Consider the following 10,166-nt stretch of genomic DNA (forward strand, 5'->3'; position numbering starts at 1 on the left):
ACTTTATGATATTTTGTTGGCAGAGTCCTCTGGTGCTTCAGTTTTGCTATGACAAGACTGCATCTTCTTCTCAATTATCTTTGGTTTAGCAATACTTTAGCCTTGCCAGCTATTTGATTTGGTGTTATCGATAACTGAAGCAGACATCGAAGCCGAAATGAATAGTAATATACAATGCCAGAAACTTTTAATAACTGTCGATCATAATTTAGCTGTTTTGATTTGTAATGACTACAAATTTACATACATATATTGCTTGGGTTTTGATAAATCAAGAAAGAATATTTACCCCCATTTTCATAAAGCTCCGTTAGTGTTCCGTTAACTAACCAACTTTTAAACCGTATTATGGACGAAGCTGTCATCTTGCCTTTATATTCCATAGGCCAGTTAGGAACTTAACTGACGAACATTTTTCAGTTAAAGTTAACCGGAGAGAAGATAATTGCAATTTACTTTCTGTTAACTGGCAGTTAAAGCCTAACGGAGCTACATGAAAATGGCCGTTAATGTTACAATTATTTTTTCGACGGCTTGTCGGCTTCCACATCGGCATTGTAATCTTGCCGGTAAATATTTTCTTATTATGCCTAATCGTTACAAAAAAGCGCTCCAAATGATGTTATGGTGAGGGGGCATGACTGTCAGTTGACATTTTATATCCATTGGTATTTTCCGACATCAAAAGCAAACATTTTACTTAAATTCCAACAAACTTTGCTAGCATCTGCATTAAATTGCAGACGTATTACGGTAGCGACGGTGAAGTGTGGTCGAATGTTGGAAAATGAAAATGAAAAGGATGGTAAGGGATACAATTATGAAATATACAGTCCACGTACCACCCATGTAGTTTTTTCTTAACAACTAGGTAGTCATGATGAAGTGTCCTGGCGTGGATGTTCTATGGAAGAAATCTATCGTAATCTTGATCCATTTGAACTAGATCATTTGGGACCGGTAAAACCATCAGATACACATACAGTACTGAATCACTTTCCCATTAGAGAAGACGAGACAAAGCCTCCAAAACCCTTGAAGTGTCATCCAAAATGGGATGCATTTCATGTAAGACTGCCTTGTTCTAATAAATCGCAATACCCAGTAGTGGCCGAAGATGGTACCTCCACTATAGAAAACCGCTGGGAAATGATTGAGAGAGCACTGTTAAGACCCATAAACAATTCACACGATTTGCAGAATGCTATATTGTCATACAATACCAAGTATCAGGGCCAGTGGAATTTCCGGGCTTTGCATAGGCTCTTCGAACATGAACTGGACGAGAGTGAAGCAAAGGGTTTCTTCGACGATTTGCTGCCACGAGTTATACGTCTAGCTCTAAGATTGCCCGACTTGGTGCAGGCGCCAATACCATTACTCAAGCAGGGGAAATGTCATGCGATAACATTGACACAGGAGCAAATATCATGTCTTTTGGCAAATGCATTTCTCTGCACATATCCTCGTCGTAACACTCTTAAGAAGAAATCTGAATATAGTACCTTTCCGGATATCAATTTTAATCGCCTCTTCCAGTCGTCTGGTTCGGCTGTTATGGAAAAAATCAAATGTATTTGTCACTACTTTCGAAGGGTATGCCCCAAAGAGAACGACCGATCGAATGTTCCAACGGGATGCGTTACATTTGAAAGGCGGGCTATACCGCTATCAGAATTGCCAAATTGGGCTGCCTCTTGCAAGCCCCTAGGGGTAACACCATTGCATATTAATTCGGCAGGCACCATTGAAGACCAGGGAATTGGTTTGCTTCAGGTCGACTTTGCCAATAAATTTTTGGGTGGCGGTGTTCTTGGCGGTGGATGTGTTCAGGAAGAAATACGTTTTGTTATTTGTCCAGAGTTAATTGTATCGAAACTTTTCACTGAATGTCTTAGACCATCCGAAGCTTTGGTAATGGTGGGCTGCGAGCGTTACAGTAATTATAGTGGATATGCTAATAGTTTCGAATGGGATGGAAATCACGAGGATAATACACCCCGTGATTCATCCAGGCGCCGGTTGTGTCATATCGTTGCTATAGATGCACTACACTTCCATCAATCCTCACATCAATATCGTGAGGAGCTAATGCTGCGAGAACTAAATAAAGCCTATGTGGGATTTTTCCATCCTCTTAGTACTATAGCACCTGGTGTCGCTTCGGGAAATTGGGGTTGCGGTGCATTTGGAGGTGATGCTAATCTCAAAGCCTTGTTACAATTAATGGCCTGCACACTGACAGGACGCCCTTTGGTCTATTTCACCTTTGGCAATGAAGTGTTACGCGATGAAGTTCATAAAATGCACACATTTTTTATTGAGAACAATGTGCTAGTCAAGGATTTATGGACCATATTGAAAAAATTCCATGGCAGTAAATCAACCGAAAATGATTTGTACAAATTTTTATATAACGAATTGGACAAATTAAAGGTAAGTCTAAATAAATCTATTTAGTTAATTTTGTAGAAATACATCTATGAGCATGTATTCTTATTGACAACCTCTTGTTCTTGTCCGTCGGTTTTAATTCGTAGTATGTTGTACACGGTTTAATGCCCCATTTTTGCCAGCTGATAATAAAACAATTCGGCTTAGAAAACGAAACCAAAATTTATAGGTCTCTTGTTGAGTTTTATTTTAAATTTTATTTATATTTTACCCATTTGTATTGTATGGTTATATGCTATAGTTTACTACAAGCTTCCCGTCTTAGCAAATATCTCCAAAAGGCGTGCTTAGGCATTAGAGGTGGTTCAAATCCTACATTTTGTAATCCTCTAAACAATTGCTATCAATTCATCCTATCTATAATTATATATGTCTCATACGAAAGCTTTTATTAACATATCAAAGAAAATTGATTTTGGTTCTTCTCTTTCGACAGGCAAGTTACTCCATATTTTGTCGTCGAATTGTTCTTGTAGAAAATGAAAATGGTGTCATCGATGATAGACAAGATAAAAAGTATGTTGGCTTCATAGTTCTCTAAGTGTCCGTCTCAAAAAATTCATAGAAATTAATTGGATTGGATAATTAAAACGATCAATTAATTTTTCATCAGCACCCAGCAAAAAAATTGGAAGTTCCACAAATATTTCTTTTAAAGCCCATCCCAGAATCCCCCATCGAGTTTTTTCAACTTCTGATGCAGTCCTTTTGGACAAGTCCACAAACTTTTCTTCTAAAGCGCATCGTGGTATCCCCCAATGATTTTTTTCCACTTCCGATGCAGTCCTTTTGGACAAGTGCACAAACATTTCTTCTAAAGCGCATCTTGGGATCCCCGAATGATTTTTTTCTACTTCCGATGCAGTCCTTGTGGACAAGTATTAGAAAGAACGCAATCAGGCTATTCTAAGTTCAAATTGTGGACCATTAAATTTTACAAAAAAATAGAAAACTAATAAAAAAACTAAAAAAATGAAAATTAATAAAAAAGTAAAAAAAAAATAATAAAAAAAAATTAATTTCATCCCCGCTGGGATTTGAACTTGTGCCGTTTGACTTTTTCGCTTCCATGGAAGTTCTTTTGAGAACGTTTTGCAAATTACGAGAAGTTTTAATTTTTTTGTTGATTTTTAATGGATACGAAATTTATACGAAAATATATGCCGAAAATAAAAATAAAAACAACTCATGATATAAAAAATAATTTTTTAGAAAAATATTTGATAAAAAAATTGCCGCTGGTGAGATTCGAACTTGCGTTTCTTATTTTTTCGTTCATACTAATAAAGAACATCTCGAGAAGCAATTAGAATGTTATTCCTTGGTTTCGTATTACGATCATATCACAAACATTTGAATTGACCTTTCGACGCTTTATGTTATCTATTATGGTGCCAGCATACCCAGGTTCAACCCCTGGTCGGAGCGAAAAAGTTTTTCAAATTGTAAAAAATAGATAATAGGAAAATAATTGTGTAATAAAACATATGGATGAAAAAAAGTGAAATTGGTTGAAAAAAAATTGTTTTTTTCGCTTTTTAAATTTCTTCATTCAAATTAACTTCCAGGGCACAACTTCTAAAGCAATGCAAAGGATCCAAAAAGGGAGTACTTCCGTCCTATGACAAGCCCATGTAAAATTCATTGGAGATGGTCCAAGTTTGCACTACTTCCGGATCACATATTGGGGATCCAAACTACTTTTTTGGCAGCTCTTTTTTTGCTGGGCACCTTTTTTCCTTGATGGAAGCAATTCTAATTAAAAATTAGTTGGATCACATAATTTCGTAATTTTTCTGTGTTTCTTAGTTCCTGCAATCCTTTACTTCAAGTTGCTACGCTCCTTTACTTCCTCCACAAATGTTTCCTATTCAATTTCATAAACTGACTATCTAAGTCAATCTAAATTTGGAATGTATCTTATTCTCATACAAACGAAATAAACCTTACAAAAAGCCAGATCTTCCCAGCAAAACCTAGGTAACCACATCTCATTACAATTTGCATTATGAGGAGTAAAGCTGTCATTACACGCTGCATTACATTGCAGTGCGTTATATGACTAACTTATAATGACAATACTTCTCGGTAACTTTTGAATTCTTATTCTCAAAATGTAATGCAGTTGGCTATTAATGACATAATAAAATAGAATCATTAGCTATAATTATTCAAATAATTTAGTATTTACTTAAAAAACTCAAAAATTAATTTTGAAGATTTTTCCGTTTAGGAATATTTTCACAAATATTTCCTAATAATTATGTTTTAAATTAATGACATTATTGTATTATGTTTTAAATGAATGCTTAATTTGCGTTTAATCTTATTTAGAAGAATATGTTAATTTTTTTGTTTATTTTTACCATATTTATATCACAGCATTATTCGCCATATTTGGTCCATTGTAATCGGCAAGAGAAGTCAATTTTTCGAGATTTCGTTTATGAATAAATGATTACATATTGGGGTATTATATGCTTTAAATGCATTTCTTATTTCATGGCCGAAGGTATGCCTGGAGTGAAGTACTTTCTTCCCAGCACATGCGTATGTAAATATAATCCGTAGCGATGGCAATTAATAAGTGTTTGTTACTTTTTAAGTAATCTTACCTACAAGATTACCGGCTAATGATAGTTTTTACTGGGTTCATATTTTTGTTTGACTCAACTTTATAGAGCCCCTATCAGTAAAAGAATGTTTGATTATATAAAAATTTGAGATCCTATTTCGACTAATCGTTTAACTTGAAAAGGGATAGTCCTATAATTCAAAATCTCGTATCTATTTTTTCCTATATTTTTATACCCACCACCATAGGATGGGGGTTATATTAACTTTGTCATTCCGTTTGTAACACATCGAAATATTGCTCTAAGACCCCATAAAGTATATATATTCTGGGTCGTGGTGAAATTCTGAGTCGATCTGAGCATGTCCGTCCGTCCGTCCGTCCGTCTGTTGAAATCACGCTAACTTCCGAACGAAACAAGCTATCGACTTGAAACTTGGTACAAGTAGTTGTTATTGATGTAGGTCGGATGGTATTGCAAATGGGCCATATCGGTCCACTTTTACGTATAGCCCCCATATAAATGGACTCCAAAATTTGGCTTGCGAGGCCTCTAAGAGAAGCAAATTTCATCCGATCCGGCTGAAATTTGGTACATGGTGTTAGTATATGGTCTCTAACAACCATGCAAAAATTGGTCCACATCGGTCCATAATTATATATAGCCCCCATATAAACCGATCCCCCGATTTGGCTTGCGAGGCCCCTAAGAGAAGCAAATTTCATCCGATCCGACTGAAATTTGGTACATGGTGTCAGTATATGGTCTCTAACAATCATGCAAAAATTGGTCCACATCGGTCCATAATTATATATAGCCCCCATATAAACCGATCCCCCGATTTGGCTTGCGAGGCCTCTAAGAGAAGCAAATTTCATCCGATCCGGCTGAAATTTGCTACATGGTGTTAGTATATGGTCTCTAACAACCATGCAAAAATTGGTCGACATCGGTCCAAAATTATATATAGCCCCCATATAAACCGATCCCCCGAATGGCTTGCGAGGCCGCTAAGAGAATCAAATTTCATCCGATCCGGCTGAAATTTTGTACGTGATGTTAGTATATGGTCTTTAGCAACCATGCAAAAATTGGTCGATATCGGTCCATAATTATATATAGGCCCCATATAAACCGATCCCCAGATTTGACCTCCAGAGCCCCTTGGAAGAGCAAAATTCTTGCCATTCGTTGAAATTTGGTACGTGATGTTAGTATATGGTATCCAACAACCATGCAGGAATTGGTTCCTATCAGTCCATAATTATATATAGCTCCCAACATAGATACGAGGCCTCTAAGAGAAGCAAATTTCATCCGATCCGGCTGAAATTTGGTACATGGTGTTAGTATATGGTCTCTAACAACCATGCAAAAATTGGTCCACATCGGTCCATAATTATATATAGCCCCCATATAAACCGATCCCCCGATTTGGCTTGCGAGGCCCCTAAGAGAAGCAAATTTCATCCGATCCGACTGAAATTTGGTACATGGTGTCAGTATATGGTCTCTAACAATCATGCAAAAATTGGTCCACATCGGTCCATAATTATATATACATGGTGTTAGTATATGGTCTCTAACAACCATGCAAAAATTGGTCCACATCGGTCCATAATTATATATAGCCCCCATATAAACCGATCCCCCGATTTGGCTTGCGAGGCCCCTAAGAGAAGCAAATTTCATCCGATCCGACTGAAATTTGGTACATGGTGTCAGTATATGGTCTCTAACAATCATGCAAAAATTGGTCCACATCGGTCCCCATATAAACCGATCCCCCGATTTGGCTTGCGAGGCCTCTAAGAGAAGCAAATTTCATCCGATCCGGCTGAAATTTGCTACATGGTGTTAGTATATGGTCTCTAACAACCATGCAAAAATTGGTCGACATCGGTCCAAAATTATATATAGCCCCCATATAAACCGATCCCCCGAATGGCTTGCGAGGCCGCTAAGAGAATCAAATTTCATCCGATCCGGCTGAAATTTTGTACGTGATGTTAGTATATGGTCTTTAGCAACCATGCAAAAATTGGTCGATATCGGTCCATAATTATATATAGGCCCCATATAAACCGATCCCCAGATTTGACCTCCAGAGCCCCTTGGAAGAGCAAAATTCTTGCCATTCGTTGAAATTTGGTACGTGATGTTAGTATATGGTATCCAACAACCATGCAGGAATTGGTTCCTATCAGTCCATAATTATATATAGCTCCCATATAAACCGATCCCCAGATTTGACCTCCGGTGCCTTTTGGAGAAGCAAAATTCATCCGATCTGCTTGAAATTTGGTACGTGGTGGTAGTATATGATATTTAACAACCATGCCAAAAGTGGTCCATATCAGTCCATAATCGTACATAGCCCCATATAAACCGATCCCGAGATTTGGTTTTGGAACCTCTTGGAGGAGCAAATTTCATCCGAGTGAGTTGAAATTTGGTACATTGTGCTAGTATATGGTCGTTAACAACCATGCCTAACTAGGTCCATATCGGTCTATAGTTATATATGGCCCTCAGATAAATCGATCCCCAATCACACAAAAATTGGTCCATATCAAGTTCATAATTGTATATAGCCCCCATATAAGCGACCCCCATATTTCAATTCTGGCTCTCTACGTACAAAAAGTCCATATCGATTCGTAATTATTTGTAGACTTAACTATACATAACTTTTTTGTCTAATATATACCATGTATGGACTAAATCACAGTCTTTCGTAGAAGTTTCTACGCAATCCATGGTGGTGGGTACATAAGATTCGGCCTGGCCGAACTTGCGGCCGTATGTACTTGTTTATTTTGTATTTTATTTTTTTTTATTTTATTTTATTTTTGTGCGTTTATTAAACGGTCTGTACTTCACTATAATCTTAAAATTTTCGTACTAATAAACGAGAACTCAAAAAATTCGACATGTATCTCGTGTTAAATGTCATTATTACTGTTCTGATGTAGAATGCAGTCCATAGTGGTGTTTCCAAAATGTATTATTTGCTTAGTAGTTTCTAAAGTTATTAAATTTTATTGGTTTTCTAAAAAGAACACATTATTTTTTTCTTCTTGTCCCTGTTTTTTGGATCTGTGTTTTCAGCGTAGTCAGCAGGAAATAATTTGCAAAACCGAAACCATCCCGAGTAATGATACCAATACGAAAACAACGGTTGAGACCAAGGAACCCAATGTATTATCGCCTAGTAAATCCCTTTCCCCAAGGCCAAGTACGTCCTTGAATTCAAAACGTAGCTTAGAGGAAAGCCAGGATCTGTTCGCTTCGACCTCCTCCGAAGATGACAATTCGAAATTAACACCACCACCAAAGGTATCTGTTGTAGATCTTAGTATATCAGACGATAGCGAAACTGATCATATGCTTGCGGCTGCCACCGACATTGCCTGCGCAAATTTGTCTCCCAGCAACAAACATCAGGAATCGCCGCAAGAGCAGAAGCAGCAGCAACAGCCAAATAAAGCACCCGAAACAGCTATGAATGCATCGCCGAGTACAAAGCCAAAGCAACGTACTCTTTTGGAAATGCTAGATCAGACATATAATCAAATAACTGGTCCAGCTACCAAGCGGTATTGCATGAAAAAATCGCCCCAAAAACAATGAATTCAAAAAACACACAATAAATCTATTATGTCAATGATACTCCACATATATGTATACATTTTTTTTATTTTATAAAATTTTAAAATTTGTTCCAAAACAAGAAAATAAATAGATTTTATCTAAAACATGATAACATATAAACAATTTTTATTTTTGTTGTTAATTATGCTCTTGCGTGTATTTTCATTTCTCTAGCGACCTTCAGTTTATTACAAAATTATTAAAAGTGTATATCAATAGATTGTGCTATTTATATTACCCCGATGTCAGAATCATCAGCCATGCCATGTTTGATGACACGTGGGCAGGGGCATTGCATGATTAATTGGAAAATATTTTTCCATTTATTTTATTAGTATTAAGAAATTTTCTTTTTTGTTAAAAAAAAACCGAATAAAATGTTAAGCTTTCCGCCTTTGAATTTATAATGTTTTAAAATTTTGTTTTTACTTCGATAAATATTTTTAGTCTAAGTAGGTCTAGTAATATAGATTATTTGGATCAACAATCTTTGTATCATTGGAGGTTACTTAAGCTTCATTCCATTTTTTTAATTAGGTGTCATTTCTAGCCAATTATACCCTGATGCTGTTTTGAAACTACCATGTTACATATTGCCCGTGAAAAAGAAACATTATGATCTTGAAACATGCTTGATTTGTGGATTTTCGACTGACTCCTGATAATAAAAGCCATATTTCTTCGAATGGTGAATTTCGTATACGCTATAGCTAACTCAATATATGTTCTATGTTTGGCCGAATTTTTAAAAAAAGATTACAATCAAAATCCATTTGACATTCACGAGACCTGTGCCCATTTTTATTTCAATCAAAAAACCAACAACAAAATATGGAGGCGCGTTTCAATTGTCACGTATTAGAGAGTTCATATGGGATATTTTTGGCAAATGTTTTCATTGAATATATGGTAAACATTGATAAATAAACCACACCCATTATCGCACAGTGAGTGTTAAACCTTGAATATAAAAACAGATATCTCTAATGCAAACGCAAAAAAATTTACTTTCTTAATTGTCGTGTGATTTGATTACAGTACATTGTGCGTTCAGATACAAATATGAACATGCGTATGATCTCATTCTAAATTAGTTGACATAATTTATTAATGATACATGGAATATCTTACACAGAGAAAATATCACTAAAAATTTTCCACTGAATTTTAAAAAATATTCAATTAAAAGATTAATTGACTCAACCAATGTTTTAACTAAACCAAAATTCTATAACAAAAATTGGTTGTATCAATTTATGTTTCAATTTAGTCAATTCATTTTTAATTGAATTTAATTAAAAATAAATGTAATTAATTTCGTGATTGATGACAAAATATATTACTTTGTGTACACCTTTGTTATTTTTACTTTTAAATGGTGAAGGAATTGCGAAAATAATTTTTATCAAGTTTTTGGTGGCGTAGATTATCTTCAACGAAGTCGCATGTGGCTTAATTGGACCATTTTCAAAGTGATGTTAT

The 10,166-nt window shown here is 35.8% G+C and overlaps 1 protein-coding gene across 1 annotated transcript; it reads left to right on the forward strand.

Annotated features, from left to right (window-relative positions):
- Window positions 1–591: 591 nt before the first annotated feature.
- Parg (Poly(ADP-ribose) glycohydrolase) lies at window positions 592–9,084 on the forward strand. Its single transcript, XM_075298801.1, has 3 exons — window positions 592–805; window positions 872–2,436; window positions 8,142–9,084. Exons 1-3 carry the CDS (start codon window positions 625–627, stop codon window positions 8,661–8,663), a joined length of 2,268 nt encoding a protein of 755 aa, XP_075154916.1. The 5' UTR covers window positions 592–624; the 3' UTR covers window positions 8,664–9,084.
- Window positions 9,085–10,166: the final 1,082 nt, after the last annotated feature.

Source organism: Haematobia irritans, chromosome 3, assembly GCF_050003625.1.
Source record: "Haematobia irritans isolate KBUSLIRL chromosome 3, ASM5000362v1, whole genome shotgun sequence".
NCBI classification, from domain to species: Eukaryota; Metazoa; Arthropoda; class Insecta; order Diptera; family Muscidae; genus Haematobia; species Haematobia irritans.